This window comes from Mirounga angustirostris, unplaced genomic scaffold, assembly GCF_029215605.1.
Source record: "Mirounga angustirostris isolate CCGP_5_RB_7025 unplaced genomic scaffold, mMirAng1.0.hap1 SCAF_14, whole genome shotgun sequence".
Taxonomy (NCBI): Eukaryota; Metazoa; Chordata; class Mammalia; order Carnivora; family Phocidae; genus Mirounga; species Mirounga angustirostris.
Window position 1 is genome coordinate 8,785,176 of NW_026991722.1, and position 27,373 is coordinate 8,812,548.

General features: G+C 38.9%; 2 protein-coding genes across 4 annotated transcripts in view; one reads left to right on the plus strand and one right to left on the minus strand.

Annotated features, from left to right (window-relative positions):
• CCDC102B (coiled-coil domain containing 102B) overlaps window positions 1-26,626 on the minus strand; it is a 198,220-nt gene extending 171,594 nt beyond the window's left edge. The window contains exons 1-3 of the mRNA XM_054510268.2: window positions 26,144-26,626; window positions 25,100-25,169; window positions 23,197-23,346 (exon numbers count right to left, since the gene is read on the minus strand). The gene's annotated coding sequence lies outside the window, so the exon portion shown is untranslated. The remainder of the gene's footprint in view (window positions 1-23,196; window positions 23,347-25,099; window positions 25,170-26,143) is intronic.
• Window positions 26,627-26,689: 63 nt separating this feature from the next.
• Window positions 26,690-27,373, plus strand: part of TMX3 (thioredoxin related transmembrane protein 3) — a 59,437-nt gene continuing 58,753 nt past the window's right edge. For 2 of the 3 annotated variants that reach the window (XR_006792908.3, XM_054510269.2), the window contains exon 1: window positions 26,690-26,914. Coding sequence is in view for 2 of the 3 variants with exons in the window: in XM_054510269.2 (XP_054366244.1) it covers window positions 26,869-26,914 (46 nt within the window). In the remaining variant the exon portion in view is untranslated. The remainder of the gene's footprint in view (window positions 26,915-27,373) is intronic. The other variant, XM_045886573.2, reaches the window with a different exon arrangement.

A 27,373-nucleotide genomic window follows, 5' to 3' on the forward strand; every position in this document is an offset into this window, starting at 1 on the left:
TCCCTGCACAGCTCAGCATGGAGCCCAATGCAGGGTGATCCCATGATCTTGAGATTATGACCTGAGCCGAAATCAAGAATCAGACACTTAACTGACTAAGCCATCCAGGTGCCCCTTGACTGGCGATTTTAAATGTCTTGTTTAAGAAATCCTACCTTGGGGTGCAGATATGTTATCTATCTACTAAATGTTTTTTGGCTTGTTTTTGTTTGTTTGTTTTGTTTTTTAGTTTGGCTTTTTGATGAATGCCTGTAATCTACCTGGAATTTTTTTTTAAGTTGTGAGATAAGAGCCCAATTTCATTTTTTCCCCTTAATGGGTATTGAACTCACTATGGTACGAAACCCAACAAATTCATTTACATACTGCTCCACAGTAATCTAGTTATAATGTAAGCCTTACCAGGTTGTTCTCTTGTTTAAAAACCTTCAGTGATTCTCCATTATTTGTCAAGTCCAAGCTCCTCGACATCTCACATAAAGTTGATTTTAGTGACAGCTCCCACCATATTCTTCCAATTACTTATGCTCTAAGGACACTTAATTACTTAATATTCCAAATGCAACGCATATTCTTTTCTCAGTGAATTTATCCTTGACTCATCTTCATTTCTAACTTAGTTTGTCTCATGTGTGTTATCCTCTGTGTGATATTAACACACATCAAACTTTGTACACCTTTGCCTTTGATTAATTCTCTCCACACTCTAGCATAACTTACATCCACTTCTGTGTGTATGAAAAACATACTTATCAAGTCCATCTTTAAATTTTATCGAATCTCTCTTTATCCCAATTAAAATTATGCCTTTTTAATCACCTCTATTGCATGTTATGGTGTTATAATGAATTTTTTATGCACATTTCCCTCTTATGCTTGAAAGCTACTTGACAACGATAACACTCTATCTCTCATGTTCATTGCATATTAATACAATGAATATTAATTAAATTAAGCTAAAAATGAATGTTAATATACATAATTCTATTCATTGACCCTAAGAGTACAGATAATATGACATTTTTAGGCAGGAAAAATAAATTGTTTAAACATATTTACCTTGCATTTAATAAAGACACCAAACCTCCCTTCACTGAACTTCTATGTTTTTGCTTTCTGTTAGCTAAGTTCTTTCGTTCATACTTTCATTTAGTAGCTACCTGCCAAATAATTTACAGTGTCCAAAGGAGTGTAAGCAGTAATGAAAGAGAATGTACGACCAATAAGATATTCAGTTTCCTGACTCTGGACAAGAGACAAAGAATAATGCCATGATTGTATATGTTTAGGTATAGGAAGGTTATCTTAAGTGATATTCACTAGCTGCTCTTCGTTTCTGGAAAAGGGAGCATGAGTTTGGCGAGACCAAAAGTGAATTCTCTAGCTGAATAACCTCTGTAAAAAGCGGCCATCAGGGGAACAATTATGGTCCCTGTGATAATAAAACCCATCATCTTTGCTCGTTTAAGAATAGTCCTTGAGGCAGGAAATTGGGCCCATGGCCCTATCGGACAATGGAAAATCAACAACTTCATTCTTTAAAGTCTTTCTTCTCAGATTATAAATCACTGTAGAAACCCAATAAAGAATGGATTTGTAATGCTATCAATGTGATTATCAGTTGTAAAAAATTAGCCTGATAGTTTAAATTGCATACAGATAATTAGCAAAGTACAAAAAGATTCAGAAAGATGTCAATCTCCCAAAATCAGTGCTTATATAAGTACCACCATTTTAATTTTGGTTTATTCTTAAAATTATAGACAAGTATAATAATGACAACTTGAAATCTCAATTGCAATTCTCAATTCAATATACTAGGATAAATAATGATTTTAAAGATGCTTGCACATCTTTTATTGTAATTAATTTCTCTTTATTAAAATGTTGTATTTTGTGAAAGAGTAAACTTGAATACATTTAACATTAATTTTGCTCACTTTGTTGAAACTTTTAAATGACTGTAAAGAACTATTACATTATTCTTTGTAAATCTTATACAAAGCTTAGAATGACCTTTTCAGAGCCTTACTATAATCTTTTAATACATTAATACAACATTGTGAGTATATCCATTATCACTGAATTGTACACTTGAAAATGGTTAAAATGGTGAATTTAATGATATGTGTATTTTTCCATGATAAAAAAAATATATATTCTGCTCCTTGGATGATGGATTACTCTTCTTAATTCTTTTGTAAATACTGCTGTAATGGTTTAATAATTCTCTCTTCTCTCTTCTTCTAGCACTCTAATTAGCCATTACTCCATGCTTCATACCTCCTTGACTCTCTTTCAGGTTTTTTTACCTTCTTAGGATTATGTGTACATGGTTCTGAGTTCTGAGTTCTGAGTTCATGAATTCTTTTTTCAACTGTGTCTAATCTGCTATTCAACCTGTTCACTGAGTTTTTATTTCAACAGGTATTTAATTTTCATTTTTTAAAGTTCTATTTGATTGTTCTTTTTCAAACTTATCTGCTCAAATCCCTCACTGTATAACTACAATTTTAAATGCACCCTTTATTACTTTAAATACTTTATATGCATTTTTCTTGTATTGTGTATCTGACAGTTCCAACACCTAGAGTTCTCTTGTGATTAAGTCTGTATTTCTTGTTACTGTTGAATGCATGACTTATCTCATTGATTTTTCAGAGCCTAGCTCCTGTTAACTGTCTTGGCCTACATCAAGGACCCACTCAGCTGTGCATGTGCATATGTATGCGTGTGTTTCCAGCACAGAGTGCCCCACAACAAAAAAGGAATTCTATTAGAAAGGAAGAGGAGAATTGTCTCTGTCACAATGTTCCTGAAAAACTCCACACTACTTAAGGTTTCTGAGTACCTGCATATGTTCTTCAACCATCTGGAGTATACTTCACATGCTTCATATGGATAAGTCTCACTTTTACCTCCCAGGTCCATCACAGACATATCCTCCAGAAAGCCTTTCCTGATATTCCAACCACTCTTCCAAAGTACTGTTGAGCACGTCGTACCTACTTTTATAAAAAGGCTTAGTTTGGGGGCGCCTGGGTGGCTCAGTTGGTTAAACGGCTGACCTTCAGCTCAGGTCATGATCCTGGGGTCCTGGGATCGAGCCCCATATCAGGCTCCCTACTCAGTGGGGAGTCTGCTTCTCCCTCTCCTTCTGCTGCTCTCTCGCTCCTGCTCTTTCTTTCTCTCAAATAAATGAAAAAAACCTTTCTAAAAAAGGCTTATTTATTTCCTTGTATAATTTTGCTTTTTGTATTCTAACTCCCTAAGCCATAGAATCCCTGAACACATATACTGTCTTTTTTTCCTGATTTGCTGCCCCTATCTCAGTGTTAGGTATTCAGTAAATGTTCGCTGAGTAAAAGACTGAACAGAATGAAAATCTGGGGAAGTTGAAAAATGAATTCTTCTACTGGGATCTTTGATAATTGTGCTAGATATTTCCCCCTCTCCCTTCCCCTGTCTCCATTCTACCTGCTCTGTGCTCCAGGAAGTTGAAATTTATGGACTACATCAAACTCACTTGCTCTCTGGCTTGCTGCTGGGGTCATTCAATGACAAGCAGGGGTGGAAGCTGGGAAGTCAGACACCATTTATGTCTCCAGTTTCCAAAGCTGGAGTCACCACGTGTTGGCTATGTGACCTTCCACCAACGACCACGGCTCCGTTCATGAAGTCTTCTCCACTAAGTTATTTTTCTTTAGTTTCTGTGTAAGCCCTCCCTCTCCTCCATCTCAACTATGAATGGGAATGCCACTCCACTGTGGCTCACTCCAGAATCTCACATTATCTCTTCTTGAGGACATTATACCTTGCCAAAACCTTTGCAATATTCCCTTTAAACTCCTAAAATTACCCAATTTGAAGACTGCTGGCACTTGACTGATAACAATAAAAGACACTGCAGAATTGATAGTGATTTGGGGGGAAAAAAGCTAGCATAGCTTATGAAAGACAACACAATCTAAGAATTTTTAGAATGTAGTAGATAAAATTTAAATAAAATGTTCAAAACCACCAGGATGAATCTGGAGGACATTATGCTAAGTGACATAAGCCAGTCACAGAAGAACAAGTACTGCGTGATCCTACTTAAATGAGGTGTCTGAAATAGTCAAACTCAGAGAAGCAAAGAACAGAATGGCAGTTTTCAGGGGGCGGGGGCTGGGAGAAGTGGGGAGTTGCTGTTCAATGGACATAGTTGCAGTTATGCATGATGAATGAGCTCTAAAGATCTGTTGTACAACATAGTGATTATAGTTGGCAATACAGTATTATGTACTCCAAAATTTGTTAAGAAGTCAGATCTCCTGTTAAGTGTCCTTACCAACCAACCAACCAAGAAATTGCAGAGGGCGGGGGGGGGGGGCGGGGAGGGGGAGAAAGACACAAGGAAACTGGGAGGTAAGGATATGTCTATTACTTTGATCATGGTGAGGGTATCATGGGCATTTGCATATATCCAAACTCATCAAATTGTGTACATTAAATATGTTCAGGTCTTTTCAATATATCAATTATTCCTCAGTAAAGCTGACAGAAATTATTATTTTTTTTGAAAGATTTTATTTATTTATTTGAGAGAGAGAGAATGAGAGAGAGCGAGTACATGAGAGGGGGGAGGGTCAGAGGGAGAAGCAGACTCCCTGCCGAGCAGGGAGCCCGATGCGGGACTCGATCCAGTGACTCCAGGATCATGACCTGAGCCGAAGGCAGTCGCTTAACCAACTGAGCCACCCAGGCGCCCTGACAGAAATTATTTAAGGTTTAACTTCAAGGCAGAACCCAATATAACAGTAACTGATTTTTTTAAAAAAACTGAAAACCTTATAATGGTATAGATTTTATGGGGCTAAAGAGAAAAAATAAGCAGCTAATTTAAGGGCTAATATTCATAGGACTGCAATATAAAACCAAAAACTCAGAAAAAGACTTTCAGAAGTAAATTTCTGCCTAGAGAAGTAAAAGTTTCAAGATTGTATTTTTCTTACGATCAAAGAAGATATTGAGCTATTGCTCCTTCTGAAGCCATACCATCACTGTTCCTTAGTAATTCTATGACCAGGGACTTTGTCATTCCTTTGTGCAATCCCAGTATGGTTTGGATTAGAAAAGAAGCATATAGATTCTTTTCTGAGAAAAAAGTTAATCTTCCAAAAGCCCTTTGAAATTTCGCTTTGATAGAATAGGATTCCCAGATGAAAACACTTAAAGCATCTTTTTAGTCACTTCTAAATGTCTTATCACCTCTTCAGATGGTGAATTATACTCAGAAATAGTTAAAGTAAGCGTAATTCTAAGGGCCCAGAAATTATGCAAAGTTCAGTTCTTTTGAAAGAAGCTCTTAGTATGGTAGTAATATAATAAATATAATAAAAAAGACAGACTGGTTTCCAAGCATACATGTGGACTCCATTTCTAAGGATTAGCACAAGATGTCATACGTTGTATATATTTTTTTAATTTGCTATAAGTTAGTGAAAACATTAAAGGTCTACTCTGTCCTGTGTTAGTTGATATGACAGCATAAATAATATGACTGAGTATATGATGCAAACACAGAGGAATTGTCTTAGCATTTTAAGAGAGCCCAATAAGTGGCACCCCTCATCCCTACCTGTGTACTGAATAAAAATTATGCTAGGAATAAGGCCTTTGGGGAACAAAACATCATCTTTATTATTCATAAAAGTAAGTGGTAGGAAATAGCACACAGTAGGGGGTGAAATAAGTTATGTGACCTGCAGGCCTTAGTCCTAGTCACAGAAGAAGCTAGAATACCACATGCTTTCCTTACAAGAGCTGCCCCCCCATGACATGGTCAAAGGAGCAGAGAACGTGTGCTGCCTGTGGTCAGGCTGGCTCCCAAAGAGGAAAGCCGAAGATCTGAGCTGAACCAAACATGGCCCATTTCTTCTCAAATTTCCAACAAGAACATCACTCCTTCCCACCTCTAAGGGAGTGAATGAAAAGGCAGAAGAACTGAGAGTGTTGATGGTGTCTCTCCTCCTGGCTCCAGAAGTGGAGAAGGGTAAGTCTGCCCAACTTTGCTCCACTTTTCGTTCCCTTTGCCCACTGGGCCAACCCCATGGTCAACTGGGTTTTGACTATTCTTCTCAAGGAAAAGAAACCAAATGTGAATCAGGGTGTCCTGCTTCAGTTTTAATTAGATCGCATCCCCAGTGCCAACACTGCTCCATTGTTAGAGATCTGATTCGATGAGCTGGTTATATTTGCTGCACAGCTAATCTCTCAAAACTCAGTGGTATACACCAACAATCTTTCTATGCTTACAGAATGATGCAGTGTGAGTGTCCTGTCTCTGCTCCAGTTTCTCTGGGGCCTTGACTAGAGCAACTTGACAGCTGGGGTAACTGGAAAGGTGTAGAATCATCGGGAGGCATCTTTGCATACATGTCTGATAATTGATACCAGGTGGCTGAAGCTAACAGATGGGACCTCAGCTGGTGCCACTGGTTGGAGCATTCTACACTGCCAATCCATACGGTCAGGCTTCTTCACATCTTGGAGACTTCAGTTTGGATGGACTTCTTACATAGTTGCTCAAGGCTCCAAAACAAGTGTCCTGAGAGAACCAGATGGAAGCTATATGGCTTTTTCTGATCTAGACCCAGAATTCAGGCACTCTACTTCTGCTGCATTCTACTCTTTACACACAAGTAACTAGAAAGGTCCAGATTTAAGAGGAGGGAACATAAACCCCCAACTCTCATGAGAGGAATATCAAAATATTTTCAGACCTGTTACAAAACCCTCACAGTCCAACAGATGTTAATGTTGATTAGGTCTCATAAGGATCTAGGCAGATTAGGCAGAAGATATTAATTCTGAGATGAATCTGCCACCAAGATTGAAAATTAACACTCTGTTACATTTCCTATACAAATTGTGTCCAGTTAAGTAATTCAACAGAGCATATCATAAGACCTTCAAGGAGATTAAATGGCATCAATAAGATATTCCAAATATAAGTTGCATAAAGATACTCTAGTAATAAAATCCCAACAATATAGAAATGTTCCACATGTTGAATATAGTCTCTCATTAATAAAATTCCCAGAAGAAATCAAATCCAAATACTAAAAGTTTTCAAGTTCAAAGACTAAACCAAAAGAATAAAAATCCAAAATAAAAATTTCTTGCACCTGTAAGTTGAAAGTTCAAAGAAATTAATTCCTCCCCAATTTTGTTTTCTGCTTAGTCTCAGCTAAAAAATATACTTACTAACTGGAAAGATCTGAAGTTCTTTCAGCCACAGCAGGCTGGAGAATGGCTTCCTGAAATGACTAAAGTTCCTTCAGGCCTCAAAAGCTGGTTAATTCAATCTCAAGTCTTCCATCAGCCTCTACAAAGATTTCAAAAATTCAGATATCTAAAAGGACATGACTCCACACTGCTTACTTACACAAGGCTGGATGGCCAAAAATGTAACATACCTACTTGCCTTACTGCAAAGTTGAGACATTTGCAACTCTGGCCATCCTATTCCTGAGTCTTGTTTGTAGCGCAATTCTATTCCATTCACCACATTCAAAACCTCTTCATTCCTACTTCCTCTTAGAGCCCTGTGTTTCCGTTATCCCAGGATTGTACTGCACATAGATTCTATTTAGTGACTGAGACCTTAGGTGCTCTTGTAAAGAAGAAATGTAATTCCTGCCTCAATCACGCCCATTCAAGAAAGCTGATCTCATTGGGTCATCCATGAATGTTTGCTAAAGCTGGCTTGACCATTCTGGGTTTAAGTTACAGCATTGGGACCAACTCTGCAGCTGGGGCTGTCATTGGTCCCTCTACTCTCCTCTTAAAAGTTATCCCAGAAAATGGAAACAACTAGAATTCTGGAGAATCAGAGCCTGCATCGAAAGAACTTAATATGGGAAGCAAATGTATGTAAGCAGCGCTAGGGACTATGGTGAATACTTTGTTGGATGCCTAGCTCTTCTTCATGGCAGGCACACCCATCCCCCAAATGGCAAAGCTCACAGATGACACCTTCTCCTGAGAATTACTCCCAGCCAAATAGGAGCCACTGCATCTTCCAGGCTACTCTTGCCAATTTTCTAAGGGCACATTATAGCCAATAACTGACTGAAATGGAGGTATAAAACTTGAGTCCTTTGGCACAAGGTAGGGCCAACCTTTGTGCAATTGATGCTCTAGAGCTGTGCTGTTGAACACGTGGTGTGACTAGTGGCCACAGAAGAGCTGAAATGAGATACGCTGTTTACATGTTGGATTTTGAAGATTTGGTATGAGAAAAGAATGTAAGAAATCTCACCAATGTTTAATATTGATATATGCTAAAATGACAATATTTTGGATGCACTGGTTTAAACAGAATGCGTTAAGCCATCTGTTTCTTTTTACCTTTTTAAATGTGGCTACTAGACAGTTTAAAATTATGTGGCATGCAACATATTTAATATATTTATTTTGGATGGCGTTGCTCTAGAGCTTTCCTCTGGCATCAGTCTAGTCTTCAGCTAAGACCTCATTCTTGCTCATCTGGATTCTCCTCTTCTGTCCTGATTCCCCCAATGCTTTCCTCTGGAGAACACTCCCTCACTAAATCCCCAAAACAGAATCCCACGTCAGGCTCTGTTAGGAACCATACCTAAAACACTTGATGTTTTGATAAGTTTGGTCTTCAATGATCTATAAACAACTAGATATAATTTAAATCAAAATAAAAATATATGAAGAAAACACTGCAATTATGTAACCAGCACTATGCCATCAAGACAAGGTTCTATAAGAACAATGTGCTTAACTCATAGCCTTAGGACACAAAGCTAAGGATATGCCTGGTACAACAACATTAAGAATGGTTTTGATCAGAATGTTAAAAAAAAAAAAACCCGCAATTTAAATCAGACAGGTCTTTTTTTTTTTTTTAAAGATTTTATTTATTTGACAGAGAGAGAGGGAACACAAGCGGGGGGGAGCGGGAGAGGGAGAAGCAGGCCTCCCACGGAGCAGGGAGCCCAATGCGGGGCTCGATCCCAGGACCCTGGGATCATGACCCAAGCCGAAGGCAGATGCTTAACGACTGAGCCACCCAGGCGCCCCAATCAGACAGGTCTTATGTTAGCTCATACTCAGTTAATGCTAACTCAGTTAACTCACTCAAAGCTGGGGAGAGATCCTCATGTTCTACAGATGCTATTAAATGGTTCAATATTTAAGATTATCATCACTGCTTCTGATGAGCAAATCAAAATTCACAGTTCTTTAAAAATGCAGGAAGCTACAAGGTAAGATGTGATTAGGTTTCAAAATTTAAATAACCTTAAACTTCAGACCTTCTCAAAACATGACACCCACTGGGGAGTTTGTTTTTGCTAGGACAGCCTTTCACTCAATGTGGAATTTAAGAAACAAAACAAATGAGCAAGGGGGAAAAAAGAGAGGGGGGAGGCAAACCAAGAAACAGACTCTTAACTACAGAGAACAACCAACCAGAGGGGAGGTGGGTGGGGGATGGGTGAAATAGGTGAGGGGGATTAGGAAGTGCACTTGCTGTGATGAGCACCAGGTGTTGTATGGAAATGCTGAATCTCTAAATTGTACACCTGAAACTAATACTACATTGTATGTTAACTAACTGGAATTTAAATAAAAACTTTTTTAAAAAACGAAAAAAATAGAATTGTTACTCTGAATACTTATTGCAAAAACATATCTTTTAAAATCCCGAAAATTCCCATCCAATTCAACTCTATTATACAGTGATAAAATTTGCTTTAGTATAAAAGAGTATGATATTTTACATAAAATAACTGTTAGAGAAAGTGTATCAGGTCACTGAAGAGTTGACCTCATTTATGAAACAAGCAATCTTGCTAACAAGCCTTGCCTGCATAACCTCATACCACCACATGATGTCACTGTAACACAAGGTTTTAAGCATGGAATAAAATCTTAAATTGTTGAAAGACAATCTTTGCTGAGAAAGTGTTCAGTTAGAATTATTGTAAGCAACACAAATCTTACAACATTAGGTGTTTCTAATTGGTGAGTTTATACTGAATCTCATATCTCACTTATCAAAAAAAGAGACCTGGACATATGGCAATCTGCTGCTTGGTGGGGACAGCTGGGAAAAAGCGTGAGCAGTTTAGGAAAGCCCGGGCTACATGTGTACCTCATCAGATCTCCCTTCAGGCCAAATAGAAAATGTTAAAAAACAAAAATAAACAAAAACCCTATACCTGGAAACGCTACTGTGAAATTTAAAAACACCAAAGACCTAGACAAAGGTGTAAAGCTTACCGTGAGTTACAGCAGATCACCTGCAAAGGAACAAGGACCAGAACATAGCACATCACAACAAGAATGGATACAAACAAACAAGGAGTAGTATGGTTTTCAGTCTTTAAGGAAAAGAATTTAAGATGTAAAACTATATACACAAGCAAATATCCTCTTAAATACGTTGTTATAAAATATATTTCAACAATACCAGACTTAGGAAATTTTTCTAGTTAAAGAAAATATTATAAATATTCACACAGGAAATATTCAAATCAGTGTTGAAGAGATATGGGAAGAATGATCACATGACATCATGAAGAACTGTGTGGTCTAAAACACCAAGCTCCAACAAAATGCAAAAGAAAGAACATCCATAAACACTCCATTCTCAAGTCTAGAAAATTCAGTAGGTTGAGAAAGAAGATTAACCACTCCCACATTTCACGCACTCTTTGTCCTGAAAACTTGTGGACAGTAAGATGGAAAATGTCTAGAGAATGGTTAAAAAGATCAAGCATTTCTTTCAGGAAAGGTACTTAAATGATTGTGATCTTTGGCCTGAAAAAATATCTGAAAAGGTTGACATTTAGAAAAGTTTGAAAGGAATATATGGGGGGACTCGTTTTCAGAATATTGAATTAGGACATATTGCTTTAAATCTAAAACAGACTTAACATTGTGACACCTGAGTCACTACACATAAAACCCTTGGCATTTATAGATTTCTATTTGTGGTATAAATATATGTGATGCATTAAAATTTTTCCTTAAGCAAGGTGATGACAGTAATCTCTTGGTATTGTCAGCCCGTGGCATTCAAAACATACTGCATCATGCTGACTATAAAATGCAGTTTGGACTTTAATGCATATATCAGTACCCTGCTGTTCTGGCAAATTTCTACACCTCTGACGCAACAGCCTCATGTAATAAACACACTTACAGACAGACACTTCTTCAGCTGTTTGTCTTTTCAGAGCTTGGTATCTCCGGTCACCCCAAGCCTCTTAATGAGCCCTGAAACCAGCTTCCCTGGGGGTAGCTAACTGTTCTTTCCTGTTCTTCCCGGAGGACAGGCTTACTTTTGCTACTATGGCAACCACTGCGAAGTGCTTTCTCTCTGATTTTTCCAGCTTCTTAGTAGGGTGTGCAGGCTTCTCTGCAAAGATATTCTAGAAGCTTTCGGGGCTTTCAAAATCTGGTCTCAAAGAACTTACCTTTGTCCATAATAAATCTTTATTATAAACAGAGCACGGACTCCATTATTTCCCCATTTGCATGTGTACCTGTAACCTCTGCTAGGAAACAAAGGCAAAACTTGGGTCAAATCAGTCCCTCAGACCTAGCTCTCTTGATGCCGAAGCACATGGTTCCAGCAGATGTCGCCATTCTTAGGACTAGCAAAAATTCAAACCTAAATATCCTTCCAGGCTGATGGAAACAATCTTAGCTCTTATGAGGGAAATGTCACAAAGTGGAAGGAGTAAACACATGCCATCAGGTGTAAATTTCTTTTCTTTTCTTTTTCTTTTTTAGAGAGGTGGAGAGAGTGGGAGGGGAGGGGCAGAGGGAGAGTATCCTAAGCAGGCTCCATGCCCAGTGTGGGCTCCATCTCACAACCCTGAGATCATGACCTGGGCCACCCAGGTACCCCAACTTTCATTTTTTAATAACCAAACTTCTAGAAGTAATTGGGTGGAAGACCTCTTTAGGTAGGTCCTGATTTTAGGCAAGGTATTGATAGTTTATTTCCTAAATCTCAATATGTGTTGTACATTCCTCCCCTCTCCTTTATTCACTTTTTCATGTGTTTCTTAGTAAACAACACATATGTTTGAGTCTGTGTTCTTATCTTCCAGGACCAAGACAGACTATGTGAGAGGCAGGTCACTGGTCTTCCTTTCCAACCCATCTCCTCCTCTCCCCTTTGCTATTTGGGGAGGACCAGGGTGGCTTTGGCAACATTTCTGAGCTGTTTTAGTTCAGAAAGACTCGTGAATTCACATAAGGATGGTAAACTGAGTCTGTTTAGTCTCTGCATAAACAACCCTAACCCCAGTTCTTATATCTCCATGAAGTTCTCCTTATAAATTGGATGTCTTCCTTTTGTCCCTCAGCTAGGATCACTCTATGTGAGGTTCTCAGTCCAAGGATCAGGAAGGGCCCTCCACCTATGGCCTTGTTCCATGGATATTAAATCGTTATGGTCCTTAGTCTGTAAATTTGTAATAGGCATGGCAGGGATGACTCAAAATTAGTTTTATATCATGGTTCTGGGAACCATGATATGCTGAAACATCTAGGAGAAAACTGGAAAACTTTAACCCTGAACAGATGTTTTCTGTGGGCAGGTGAGAGTTACGACAGATAATCAGGAGACATTCCTATGAAAGGCCCTCAAGAAAATGCCAAACAGGGGCGCCTGGGTGGTACAGTCCATTAAGTGTCCCACCCTTGGTTTCAGCTCAGGTCATGATCTCAGAGTCATGAGATCAAGCCCTGGGTCAGGCTCTGCACTCAGCAGGGAGATTCTCTCTCCCCCTGCCCTTCCCTGCAATATGCGTGCATATGCTCTCTCTCTCTCTCTCAAATAATAAATAAATAAATGAATCTTAAAGAAAGAAAGAAAGAAAATGCCAAACACCCATTTAAAGGAATATGACCTCAAGGTTTGATTACTATTTCCTGAGCATTCTTTGGGTCCACCCCAGAAAGACTTAAAATACACAAGGTATTCACACAGAAGCCTGGTAGTCCAGTAAACTCTATCTGGCCCACATAAAAAAGATTCAAGATTCCTCCCCTGAAGCAGTATATTTTATTGAAATCAACTCTTCCACTCTCTGAAATTTAACAGTTGAGAAAATGAATATGTATCATAATGGAGAAAGTTCCTCAGAGTAATAAAATACTGAAGTCAGAGGATTGAAAAATTGTTTGAAAGAAAAATAGCAGGAAATATTTAGTAGACACTAAAATTTAAATCTGGAAAACAATAAATTCTCCTTGGGTGAGATATAATCACAGATTTATTTTTAAAAAACTGTTTCCTCCGAAAAGAGAATGGACTACACTGATTCATGTAATTTTCTGAACTTCTACTGATGTGGAAATGGTGTTCAGAAATTTCAGAACCTTAAGAACAATTGTCTGTTTGAAGAGCTTCCCTCCAAATGAATTCGACAATGGATATATATGCCTGAATTGACCTTACCATGTAGCATATTACACGACAGATGTATATTTCCACATACCACTGGCCCTTCAACAATGCAAGAGTTAGGGGCACCGACCCCCATGCAGTCAAAAATCTGCATATAACTTTTGACTCCAAAAATTCAACTATTAATAACCTGTTGACCAAAAGCCTTCCCCATATATAAATAGCTGGTTAACACACATTTTGTGTGTTGTATTACATTCTATATTTTTACAATAAAGTAAACTAGAAAAAAGAAAATGTTATTAAGAAAATTATAAGGAAAACACATTTACAGTACTGTACTGCATTTACTAAAAAAAAAAAAAAAAAAAAAAATCCCTGTATAAGTGAAACTGTGCAGTTCAAACCCATGCTGTTCAAGGGTCAACTGTACCTATGTAATACATATGTAATTATTAGTAAGATTGTTTTTCCCTCTGCCCACTGAACTGGCCTAGCGTTAACAGAATCTCAGGTGGGAACAAACTAATATGTAAATGGGAAACCCAAACTATAGTTTCTAAAATTGATTTTCTGTGAAAAGGCACCAGGGTTTTTTGGAAGGATAACTGATACCATGTCTGGGGAAGGATGGTATAATAGATATAGAACTTCTTTATCAGAAGACAAGGCTTCATTCCAAGTTTAGTGAAATCAGATCAAAAAGACACAGGAACCAAATTATAGAGGTTTGTGACAATATGAGCATCAAACATAGAATAGTGATTACAGTTAGTTAAAATACATTAAATATATTAAAGTCCTGAGTCCTTACACACAAAGATAAATATTACCTTAACTACACCAAAGAGGATCAGGAGATCGGAATATATTCCTACTGGATCTTATTAGTCAGTCCTTTTAGCGTTGTTGGCACATTTACATATGGATGAATGACACAGATTCTAGTTAAGTATTAGATACATCATTTAGAAGACATTTTCTGACTCAGGAATGGCCTCATATGTGTAACATCAAGTCAGATAAAGATACAGAACATCCATAATCAATCTGCTATCATTAAAATCAGTAATATTTGAATGCTTTTAAGAATACGAATGAATGTAAGATTGCATTAATGTTTTAAAGTCTTTAAATTCAGGAGAAAAGATATTTACAGATATAAATGTTTGAAATCAGCTGCTTATCCTAGGTGGAGCTGCAGACTTCTATAAGAAGATAGAATTATCACTTGAATAACTCCGGTGCTAAAAATTATGAAAAAAATTGGCATAATAATTAAAAATAAGATTCAAGTGTTTCTTCAGGGTCATAGACAAGCTCTAAGTTATTCCCTGGGGCTAACTCTCTAAAGGTGAATAACCTAATTAACTGACTTCCATAATTAGGTTAGCATCTTTTAACCTAAGGGAAACTTAGAAGTAAATACAGATACATTTATGAAAAAGAAAACTGAGCATTAATATTTTTTGTATTTCTGTATTTGTAATGGGTAAGAAAATCCAACCTATTATAATGGTAGCTTGGAATCTAATCTGAAATATGTAATTCAAGGAATTAATTTAGATGAAATCCCACATTTATATTTAGTATTAAAACGTCCAAGAAAAACTTAGGTGGATGATGACATTCATAAATATAAATTTTACTCAGATCAACAGTGTCTGATAATTCCCAATGTTCCACAACCACATACAAAATGAAAGTCAAATGGTATATCAATGAGGCCTTATTTTGTATTTCACACACTTTAATGAAGTACAGCATCTTCATATATTGTTTAATATTTGCGTTTCCTCTTCTGTTAAATGCCTGTTCATTATGTTTTGCTCATTGTTATGTTATGTGCTTTATATTTTTTCTAGTTTTTAAAATATTAATCCTTTTTTAGTTATGTATGTTGCACATAACAGATCCAGCTCTCTATGTTATTTTTCAACAAATAAACCCTTTCCTTTTGACCAGTAATTTTTGTGTTAATTTTCTTCTACACCAAAGTATTAAAGATAGTCCCATATATTTAGTTCTAGAGATTTTAATATCTTGCTTATTCATTTGTCTTCTTTCTCACTGGAATTGATATTTGTCAATGGTGTAAGATTTAGATACAAGTCAATTGCTTTGTCTTTGTGGATATTACATTGTCTCAGTGCGATATGTTGTTTTCTCCACTGTGACCTCTGTCACATGTCAAGTTTTCATTCATACCAGAGTCTGCCTCTGAGATGCCTATTTGAGTCCACTGGTCAATATGCCTATCCCTGAGCCAATACCATATCATCCTCATTATCATGGCTTTAAGTCTTTGATGTCTAGCAGAATAAGTTTCTCATATTATTCTTTTTCTGTATGAATGCTTGGATATACTTGGGTTTTTGCTCTTCTATATGAACTTTTATCAGCATGTCAAACTTCTTATGATATTTAATGACATGTCACTGAGTCTATAAGCAATGTAGGAGATGAGATATCAGGGTGATACTGAGTTTTCTACCTATTAACAGTGTTTTCTCTCTCCATTTACTGGTGTCTTTTTCAGTTTAATTAAGTAATGTTCACAATTCATATGGTTGTCACATATCCTTAGTTTATTAGAAGGGAACATATTTTTGTTAATAATACTAATGACCTGTTCTTAAAGTTTATCTTTTCTCTGGAGCACCTGGGTGGCTCAGTAGATTAAGCGTCCGACTGTTGGTTTTGGCTTAGGTAGTGATCTCAGGGTCATGAGATCAAGCCCCGCGTCAAGCTCTGTGCTCTATGTGGAGAGGGCTTGAGATTCTCACCCTTTCCCTCCCCCATACCCCTCCACCTGCTCACGCACATGTTCTAACAAATTAATAAAATCTTTAAAAAAAAAGATAAAATAAAGTATGGGGCACCTGGGTGGTTCAGTCGATTAAACGTCTGCCTTCAGCTCAGGTCATGATCCCAGGGTCCTGGGATCGAGTCCTGCATCGGGCTCCCTGCTCAGTGGGGAGTGTGCTTCTCCCTCTCCCTCTGCCTGCCGCTCCCCCTGCTCTCTCTCTCTCAAATAAATAAATATTTAAAAAAAATAAAGCATATGTTTTCTTTTTATTGTTCTTTTAAAGAAATGCAATTGCATTTTGTATAATGATGCTATACCTACCCACTCTGGTAAACCTTTAATAATGCTAATAACTTACATCAGTTTTTTTTTTTAATTTTTCAATATAAATAGTCTTATCTATGCTTAATGATGGTTTCCTTTTCTTCCCATCCTTCTACTATCCCTTTTTCTTCTTCATTTTACTACCCAAGCTAGGATTTTCAGTGCAATATTTAATAGGTGTGGTAATAATAAATTTCTCATCTGATTCCTAATATCAAAGGAAATTCTTCCATTTTTTTTTTTTTTTACCCTTAACAAGAATGTTGGATACAGGGACACCGGGGTGGCACAGTTGGTTAAGCATCTGACTCCTGGTTTCAGCTCAGGTTGTGATCTCAGGGCAGTGAGATCAAGCCCCACATCGGGCTCTGCATTTGGCATGGAGTTTGCTTGAGTTTCTCTCTCCCTCTCTCTCTGCCTCTGTCTCTCTCTCTTTCTCTCTCATAAATAAATATATCTTTAAAAGAAAACAATAATGTTTGATCTAAGTTATTGATCCTTATTATGTATCCTAGTATTTCCCAACTCTTTGAGCATAGTAAAGCCCACAGAAGTTGCTCATGTTTTTAGGGCCCTTTGATGTAAATGAATGAGGCTGCTCAAGGCAGCAGACAAGAGGCTAGGTTGGTCTGCCTGCTCCAGGCCACACCGGCTGCACCTAAGGCTTCGGGGGAAACACAAGTAGCACAGCTGCAACATACCGTCGGGGCAACGGGTGGAAAGCTCTATGTTGATCTGAAAACTGTAACTGGGAGGACCAAACTGGCCAGTAGTTTTGTTTCTCTCATTCGGTCCTCGGGTAGCAGCAGTGCTTCAGTTACTGAGTATAGAGAGCCAAATCAAGAATGTGTATCATGCCCGTACATTCCATTCCAGGCCTCTTGGAGGAATAGGGAAAACATGCTATGTGTGGGCCCTTCTCTCTTAGGAATACTTCCCAGAAACAGCTACAAATGTTGCCTTTCCTGTTGTGAGCAGCAAAAAAGACTAGAGTTTCTGCTGAGCCCGGTGGTATGTGTCACCATTCAGCCTATCATTTCATGGCTGGGATTTCAGCATGTCCTTACATGGCCCCACTTAGCCACTTCAAGAGATAGAACTGAAGCAAGCATCAATTTGATTCCAGTCACGGAGGGAAACTAGGACTTCTTTGGTGAGCATGACTTGGTTCTACTTTGATTTGCACTCAGAATTGCCACAGTGATTTCCACAGAGTGGTATCATCCAGTTACCTATGGTCCACTAGCCAGACCAAATTGTAAGTCCATAAGCAACAGTCCAAGTGTCAGTATGCACCCAATTATAGGAATTTTATTTGTTCCTGGCAGCTTCCTTACTGTGAGGAACAGGGCCTGTAATTCAGCCCACTGGGCTGCTAACTTGCTTTTGCTTCCTTCCATGAAGAGCTTACTATTTGCTGGGCACAGAACAGCTGCTTTCCCCATGGAGCCATGACACCTTCTGGAACTGCCATCTGCGAACCAGGTCAGTTCCTTTACATCCTGGGGAAATTGGGGCAAAGTTGAGACACATCAGTACTAACAACAGGCAAGTCTTCAGATAGCTTTTTATGAGGCCCTAGTGGAAAGGAGGCTACTTGCTCATGAATATGTTGAGTCTCACTATGCTCCATGGCAGAATGCCTCTATAATATTTTCATTTTATGATGGAACTTCTTTTCACATATCTCTCCTTGTTGGGATGCTTTTTGACCTTACCCATCAGATGATGGGTAATTGAGTTGATACAATGTTGTGTCCTTCAGTTAACGGGGCTGTCTTAGTAAATGCCCAACAACTAGCTAATAATGGTCTTTCAAAGAAATATACCAGAGAGCAGTATCAGATAAATGCTCACTGTTAACTATGATTATGGGCTTTTGCCAAAGACTTGAGTCTGCATGAAGGCAGGTGGCTGACATTTCAAGTATCATTTCAGCATTAGCACCTACATGGGTCAGCTCAGGCTGCTATAACAAAATACCATAGACTGAATGGCTCAAACAACAGACATTAATTTCTCATAGTTCTGGAGGCTTGGAAGTCTGAGATCAGGGTGACAGCATGGTTGGGTTCTTCCCGCCTTACAGATAGCTCCCTTCTTTCTGTGTTCATACATGGAGGAAAAAAGAGAGCTCTCAGGTCTCTTTGCTAGGTCTCTTTGCTGTCGTTCCCTAGCAAATAATATTAAAGAAAAGGCATTCACCAGGTCAACTACAGAGAACTGCACAAGAGTTTCTTTTTCTTCACCAACACTTGTTTCTTGTGTTTTTGATTTGAGCCATTCTGACAGGTGTATCTTACAGATTGGATTTGCATTTCCATGATGAATGATGTTGAGCATCTTTTCGTATGTCTGTTGACCATCTGTATGTCTTCTTTGGAGAAATATCTGTTTATGTCCTGAGTCCCACATCAGGCTCCCTACTCAGTGGGGAGTCTGCTTCTCCCTCTCCCTTTGCCCCTCTCCCTACTCATGCTTGCTCTCTCTCGCTCTCTCTCTCTCTCAAATAAATAAATAAAATCTTTAAAAAGGGGGAGGGGGAACACTAGTGGAGTGCCCACTGAAATCTGGATAGACTTTCATAAGAAGCCAATAAAACACGGCTGCCTCTCTGGATGTCTTCTGCTTGTTTTTTAATTGGATTATTTGTGGGGTTTTTTGGTGTTGAGTTGTAGAAGCTCTTTATTCTTGGCCTTTTCTTGTCTTGATTTCTTTTCTTTTGTAAAATTTTAACCTTTGTATTAACCTGAAGTCTCACTGGAGGAAGCTGGGACAAGAAATCCAAAAACTGCCTCTTTTACATCCTCTGAGGTCTAAGAGCAGTATCACATATGGTGTCCATGGTGATAGGGCTCCTTTTATCATAATCTGAGTGAGGGGTATCCCCTGCGGGGCTGATTTCATTATCCTATAGCCTGTCCAGCACAGTCCACATCACAGCTTGAGTAGACACCAACATTTATATGACAAGAGAGGAGCAGAGGACTAAGCGTTCTCTAGTAGTTCCCTGCCTTAATCCATTCGAATCAGCAAAGACTTTTCCTTGAACTATCCCTAGGAAGATAGCAGCCAAAGGAGGATCCAGGATGAGTGCAAACAATCCTCTCCACTCAACAGTACTCAGAACCAGAGACACTGCTACTTGATCTAAAACTCTCAGGAACCATTTCAACAAAGGTCATCAGGACAATGCTTATGACAGTCTGACAGTCTATAAAAGGCCTCCACTGTGTTACTGAATAATCCCTTACTTCATTGCTTTCCTCCATCATCAACTGCCCTCCTTGAATTACCTTCTTAGTTGTAGTGGGTTTCATAGGCTTAGCCAACCCATCAGAAGTTACAGTGCCCGTGTTCCTTTGGTTGGAGCTCCATTTGCTAGCAAGAGAGGATGAAGCTCAACCTAAGGAGATTCTGGACTTTCTCTTTAACTCACGCTGAAAACAGCAACTAGGAACTGATTTAGCCAACCTGCCATCAGTTTGCACTTGTCCTCTTAATTTTGCTAGCTCCTGGAATTCAGGTTGTCATTTCTGTCATGGAAAGTCTTACTACCAACAAGTAACTGATTTCAAAGCTTGTGCTACTTTGAACCAAGAGTAGCTGGACAACCACCTTTGCATCAATGCTTTCTTTCCATCCTCTTTATCAGAATCCTTTTTCTTTCTAAATAATGCCTGAGCCATATTTTTAGCAAAGAATGAGTCAGAAGTCTTCTAAGCAATCCCACCTCTAATACCAACTGTACTAAAATGGGGTTCATTTAAGAAGGATGTTTGACCCCAAATAACAATACTTACAAATCTTGGGGCGCCTGGGTGGCTCAGTTGGTTAAGCGACTGCCTTCGGCTCAGGTCATGATCCTGGAGTCCCGGGATGGAGTCCCTCATTGGGCTCCCTGCTCAGCAGGGAGTCTGCTTCTCCTTCTGACCCTCCCGCTTCTCATGCTCTCTCTCTATCTCATTCTCTCTCTTAAATAAATAAATAAAATCTTTAAAAAAAAAACAAACAAACTTACAAATCTATTACTCATTAGAGGAAATGGATACAACAACAATGTTCAAGTGCGAATCTGGATCACTGCCAAAGGCCGCCTTACAGCAAGGGTCCACACAGACCTGGTGTAAGCTTCTGTCTTCTACTTTCTATAATAGTCATGGTTGTAAGCACTTTCTCTCTCCGATAAGGAACCCCCTACACATGCATAAGACACCTTGGAAAAAGAGAGCCCAGGAGTCTCACTGGGTTTTCTAATATTTTGCTGGATACATATGCAAATTCCTGGTACAAAATCAGCCTCAACAGCAGTGCTCTCTCTGGGCGGGGGCTCTCACAAAGACCAGATGCAAATCATCAATCTCACTCTTACCAATAAACAATGCTGACAGGCTGTTAAAAATCACCATAAAACTCCTTGGGTCCAAGGTTACAAAAGCAACATTATTAGTAGGCATGTTTCAGGTACTGCAAACAGAGGTTAGTGCCAGACGGAAACTTTTAGAGCAAAACAGCTCAGGCTAATTCCAGGACTGCTAGAAATTAACCTGAAGAGAACATTATGTTGAGGAATTGTTCATCTAGTCCTGGTTTACTATTATGATTAAAGGTTGATATGTAACAAATTCAAATTATTCTGCTGCATTTATTTAAATGTTACATAAATTTCATCTTTTTATCTGGTATTGTGGAAAACTGACATGAAGTTTTCCCCCTAGGGTTAATCCACAATTGGTTTTTCTAGAGGGAGAAAACCTAATTTAATCCTTTTTGGTACATTGCTAGATCTGGTTTGATAACATTTTATTTGGAATATTTATGCATTTTTGTTCATGAATGAATTGACCTGTATAATTACTTTCTCACAAATGCTTCCTCTGCTTTTGAAAACAAGTTTAAACTAGCTTTATTGAACAAATTGAGGAGTGTTTCCTATTTTTTTTTTTTAATTCTCTGGAAGAGCTGGTAACAGATTTTTTTTCATAAAAGTTAGCACCTTTTCATTTCTTTACCAGAGCTATGTCATACCATCTTTTGGGCCCTCTGCTGGAAAAGTAGAATCAAGTCTCAAATAATGCCTTTTTAATTGTATCTTCTAATATTATAGATGTAGGACAGTACTGTATCATACCTCTGTGAATGTAAAATATCTTGTACCTGCTTTATGATACGTAATAGTGACCGTGCTTTATCAGAGCTGTTTTTAATGACGTTATTCTAGAATGTCTTCTTTCCAGATGATGATTGAGAAGCTAATAAAAAAATGGTGCCAGGTACCACAACAGTAACAGAACTTTGCTGTTTCCTGGGGTTTTGTTTTTTTTACCTTCCCCCCCCCCCTTTTTTATTAATGGAGTGTGCTGGATGTCTCTATAATTTTGTTCAGATGACTGTAGAACCTGGAAAAGCTGTTGCTGCTATTGATGCATAACATACTGCTATTGGTCTTTTTATATAAATAAATATATATATATATACATACATATACATATATATATAAATAATTTGAATTTTTGGAAACTTTAGCTGTGCTGTCAACTTTGGAAAAAGTATCCCAGTTGTACCGTGTTGGGTTGGCATTGTACAGAAATTAATAGCCATATTGGTCTGGAAATGTTAAACATAATTTTTTCCATTTGTACAGGGGTAATGCACTGTATTAAATATGTAAGGTCTTATCTACATGGGTTTGATTACAAAAACTAATAAAGTATTCTCTAAATAAAAAAAAGCTAGCACCTTTTCTTTATAACACTTTTAATCTTTCTTGATTCGATTTCTTTCGTGGTTATCCTATTCGATTTCTTTCGTGGTTATCCTGTTATCCTTCTAGTTTATTTTTTTTTTTAAGAATTTTATTTATTTATTTGATGCGGAGAGAAGGCACACACACAAGCAGCGGGAGTGGCAGGCAGAGGGAGAGGGAGAAGCAGGCTCCCCACAGAGCAGGGAGCCCAATGCGGGACCCAATTCCAGGACCCTGGGATCATGACCGGAGCTGAAGGCAGATGCTTAACTGACTGAGCCACCCCGGCACCCCTCCTTCTAGTTCTTGAATTGATCTTGGTAAATTATAAATATTTTTAACTTTTTTCTTGTAACTTTTTGTTTATAACTTGATTTTGTTTAATTTTTTTGTCTGTATTGTATTAAAGTTGCTTATCTCTTTAACCTCTGCTGTCTATATCTAAGTCCCTATTTTGGTCCTAATGTTAATGCAATTACACTGAAAAAAAAAAATAATGGCAACACAATCAAAATAACTGATTGTCTTCCCATCATCCCTTCATACATTTCTCAGTGTGGGTATTCTTCCCCTGTGCCTAGATGAAAATTCTAACAAACCCATCTGGATAAAAGATCTAATTAAGTAAAAAACACAATTCAATTATTTGCATACTCAGTCCTAGTATTAACAAAATTCAGAACTAGATTTACCCTCAAAAAATTTTCCCCTTCTCCTCCTGAGACTGTTTTAGGCTGCAAACTTGCAGTGGGAGTCGGGGTCTTGATTCACCTTCTCTCCTTTTTGCCTTTCCCAGTGAGTGAACTGGGGCTTTGTGCTTTAAGGGTCGGTATATAGAGAGGGAATATGAGATGGGTACAGAAGTTCTCTTACCTGAACTGGTTCTCCTTGAGTTGGCTTCCCCTTCTCTGGGCTTGAAGGATGATTCAGCCTGCCTCTAGGAAGGTGGCCCTGATTTCTGGATGCTTGAGGTGCTTTCTCATTTTCTCATTCTTTCTCATGTGCTCTCTCTTTCTGGATTCACTAAAACAAGAGATTTGTCCATTTTATTGCTTGCTTCAAAAACACACTTTGGGACTTCTTTTGAGTCTATTGTAACTTTTTTTTTCCTCTCTGAATGAGATAACATATAAAGCATTTAGAATACTGCCTAACTCAATATATAAGCCTCATAAGTGGGAATTCTTACAACCCACTAGGAAGTGAACTGAATGAGGGTCCATTTTGTTCAATGCTATGTTCTCAATGCACAGTTTCTGGCAAATAAAAGAAAACTAACATCCCTGTGTATCTTTTGTGCCATCCTTTTTCTAAAATCTTTTCATCTACTTCTCAAGGAGAATAGTTAACTTTCATTTTTTTTATTCTAAAATAAAAAGATATTTACATCTATAAATTTCTCTGCACCAATTTTGCAGCATCCTACAATTTTAATAGACATTTTTTGGTTTACTTTTAAGCATATTTTAATTCCTATTAGTTTTTACAAAGATGTTATTTAAAAGTGTTTTTAAATTTCCAGATTTAGGGGATATTTTTATCTTTTATAGATTTATAATCTTATTGTGTTGTGGTCAGAAAACACACTGATGGGCGCCTGGGTGGCTCAGTTGTTTAGTATCTGCCTTCGGCTCAGGTGATGGTCCGAGGGCCCTGGGATCGAGCCCCGCATCGGGCTCTCTGCTCAGCGGGAAGCCTCCTTCTCCCTCTCCCACTCCCCCTGCTTGTGTTCCCTCTCTCGCTGTCTCTCTCTCTGTCATAAATAAATAAAATCTTTAAAAATAAAAAAAATTTAAAAAAGATCCTAGGGTCCTGGGATCCAGTCTCACATCGGGTTCCTTGTTCAGCAGGGAGCCTGCTTCTCCCTCTCCCACTCCCCCTGCTTGTGCTCTCTTTCTCTAACAAATAAATAAATAAAATCTTTAAAAACCAAAAACACTGATAATACCACATTTTTTCAATCTGTTGAAACTTACTTTATGATATGCTAGGTCTATAATTTTCTTCAATGTATGTTACAGTATGCATTCCCTGCTTGTTTAATGCAGAGTTCTATGAATGTCCACTTTGTTCTCAAGCTTGTGTTCTCAGGACCTCTCTACACTCTTAAAAATACATTAAGAATTCCAAAGACCTTTCTTTAATGTGGGCTATATCTAATAATATTTACCAAATTTTAAATTAAAACTGAGACATTTAAAAAAAGTATCATTTAACACTAACGATAAAACCATTATACATCATCAAGAAAAAACTATTAAAAAAACCTTGATTTTTATTTCTAGATTTTTTTTCACCTTATGTATTTTACACAAAGAAATCTAAAAATGAATGGTATTTTCTGGATTTATTTTCCTTCAACACTAAATGAGATCTGCAGGCCAGAGCAACAGCATCACCTGGGAACTTGTGAGAAATGCAAATCCAGACCTACTGGTCAGATTCTGAAAGGAGTATTCAGAAACTGTTTTATCAAGTTCTCCAGGTAAATGATGCTTAGTACAATTTGAGAAGCACTTTTTAACACCATATAATGATCACCTTTCCATTAAAAAAAAGCCTTCATAGCTTTATTTACTCTTAAACTTTCATTGTTAGAGTATAAATACAGAAAGTACACAAACTTAAGGGCAGAGCTCAGTGCATTTTCACAAAGTGAAGCGATCTGTATAGTAGGGCTCAGATCAAGAAAAAAAAATTGCCTATACCCCTGCCTTCTAACACTATTAATTTCCCCAATTTTAAGCTTATGCATATAAAATCATACAGTAAGTACCTTTAAGTTGGAAAGAACCCAGCGTAACTCCAAGGATAATTGGCTGGTCAAATACCACAGACCTGTATCTCTGGAACAAATAATACATTATATGTTAAAAAAAAAAAAAAGAAGAAGATAGTAGGAAGGGAGTAATGAAGGGGGGAAAATCGGTGGGGGAGAGGAACCATGAGAGATGATGGACTCTGAGAAACAAACTGAGGGTTCTAGAGGGGAGGGGGGTGGGGGGATGGGTTAGCCTGGTGATGGGTATTGAGGAGGGCACATTCTGCATGGAGCTCTGGGTGATATACGCAAACAGTGAATCATGGAACACTACATCAAAAACTAATGAGGTAATATATGGTGATTAACATAATAAAATTTTAAAAAATGAAAAAAAGAAAAAAATACATTTGTAACATTTGCCAAAATAGGATGACTGAAAGGGGGAGGAACAGGGAGGGAGAGGATTCGAGAGCAAAAAGAGATCCGTGAGGCAGCCTTGGGTTAGGAAAAGAACAGCTCTGGAGTCTGAAACTTTGTTTCAAGTGGCAACTCCATCATTTGGAGCTATTAAGTAAATTACTTTTTCTGAGCCCCAGGATCTATGTAATTCCTACTTTGGTAACCTGTAGGAGAATTAAGTATTTACGTATGTTAAACTCAAACTAGACACACAATTAAAAAATCTTTGAATCTGCTGAAGGCCCACAATGGATACTACGCTGTGTGCATGAAATGGGTGAAATCTAGGGCTTGCTCTCAATCAGATCGTAATCCAATCTTCCAGTCGTCAGGAATAGAATTTTCTGAGATCTCTGACCGTTGGAAATTTGAACGTAAGGTGACCTGGCTGACATCATAATCCATTTCTGTTCTCATAACACATGTTCAATATTGATTTAATATAAATCTTCTGATATTTTAGGTTCTATAAAAATGTCATCTAAATCAGATGTAGCGCCTGCAGGAGTCACCATATAAAAATACATCGCTTTTATAAATATCGTTTGTTGTGTAGGTGAAGATAGCAGCAAATATTTTACAGTATTTTACTCTTACCAAAGGAATCAGAAAATAGGAACGAGCATCAAAAACTTGTATCTTAGGATCAACTTCAATTTTTCGGGTTCCAAGAGGAAGTTTTTAAGATGGGACTCCTTTAGTTGGCAAAAACGCATGAACAGGGCTTACTACTGGAGCAGGTATCTCATTTCGCAAACAGGCTCAGAGAAGAGTCCAAATTTATTCTGGAAATAGATGGAGGCTCACACATCAATCCATAGCCTTCCATCTTTCTACACACCGCTAACACCCACCTCTTCTCACGAATTTGATCGCTCGCTGCACAGGCGCAGCAAGTGAAAGATCTGGCAGAATTAAACCCCCAGCTGCGTTGGAGTTTATGTCACTTTCCCCTCTAAATTTATCTGGTCTCTAACTTCCCGGAAACGCCCCCCGACTACGCACCCCGCGCTGCCCCCACAGGAAAGCACCCACTTGCTAGGTTCCCACGCTCCCGAAGGCAGCGGGAGGCGCCCAAAATTTGTAGGCACGACTGCGCAAGCGCCCAAGTTCCACGCATGCGCCGCAATTGCGCGCATGCTCAGAGGCGGAGGCCGGCGGCGTCCTGGGAGGGTAGCGGAGGCCGGTCTGCCCCGCCCCCGCGCTCCGTGCCCGGCGTCCCTTCCGCGCGCCCACGGGCAGCTTCCCTTTCCAGGAGCGCAGGCAGCAGCCGCCGGTGTCTGGTTCTTTTCCGTGGCTTTTGCAGCTCTTCTGCAGCAAGCATGGCAGCTGGGAGACGCGGCGCCGGCCTGCGGCTCTGCGCCACAGGTAAGGGCCGCGCGGGGACGATGGGAGCGGGCGCGGGGACCCTCTGCCGGGCGGGGTCGAGCCTGGACGGGGCTCTCCCGCCAGGGTGCAGAGAGGCTCTGGGATCCTCCGAGATACCCCCCAGCTTCTGGGTCCTCCCCCCAGCCGGCTGTGCCCGGGACCAGTGCCAGAAAAAGATGCGCCTGTCTTCCATTTGGTTCTGTGCTTGGTGTGGCAGGAAGTTTCAGTAGCGCTGACTCCACCGAAAGGGTGAAGGCTCCACCACCCCAGCTTGTGGCCAAACCTTGCTTTGGCTTTAGGTTCCGACTCCTGGCACGTCCGCAGAATTTTTACCCACCCGGGGGTATGGCCGAGGACAGGTCATGATCAGGTCGACGGATTGTGAAGTGTGAAAAGTGATCAGAGTAGGTGGCGGCCTTTCTCAGCCTCCTCTTGCCAGCATCGCTTGCCCTGGTCCTC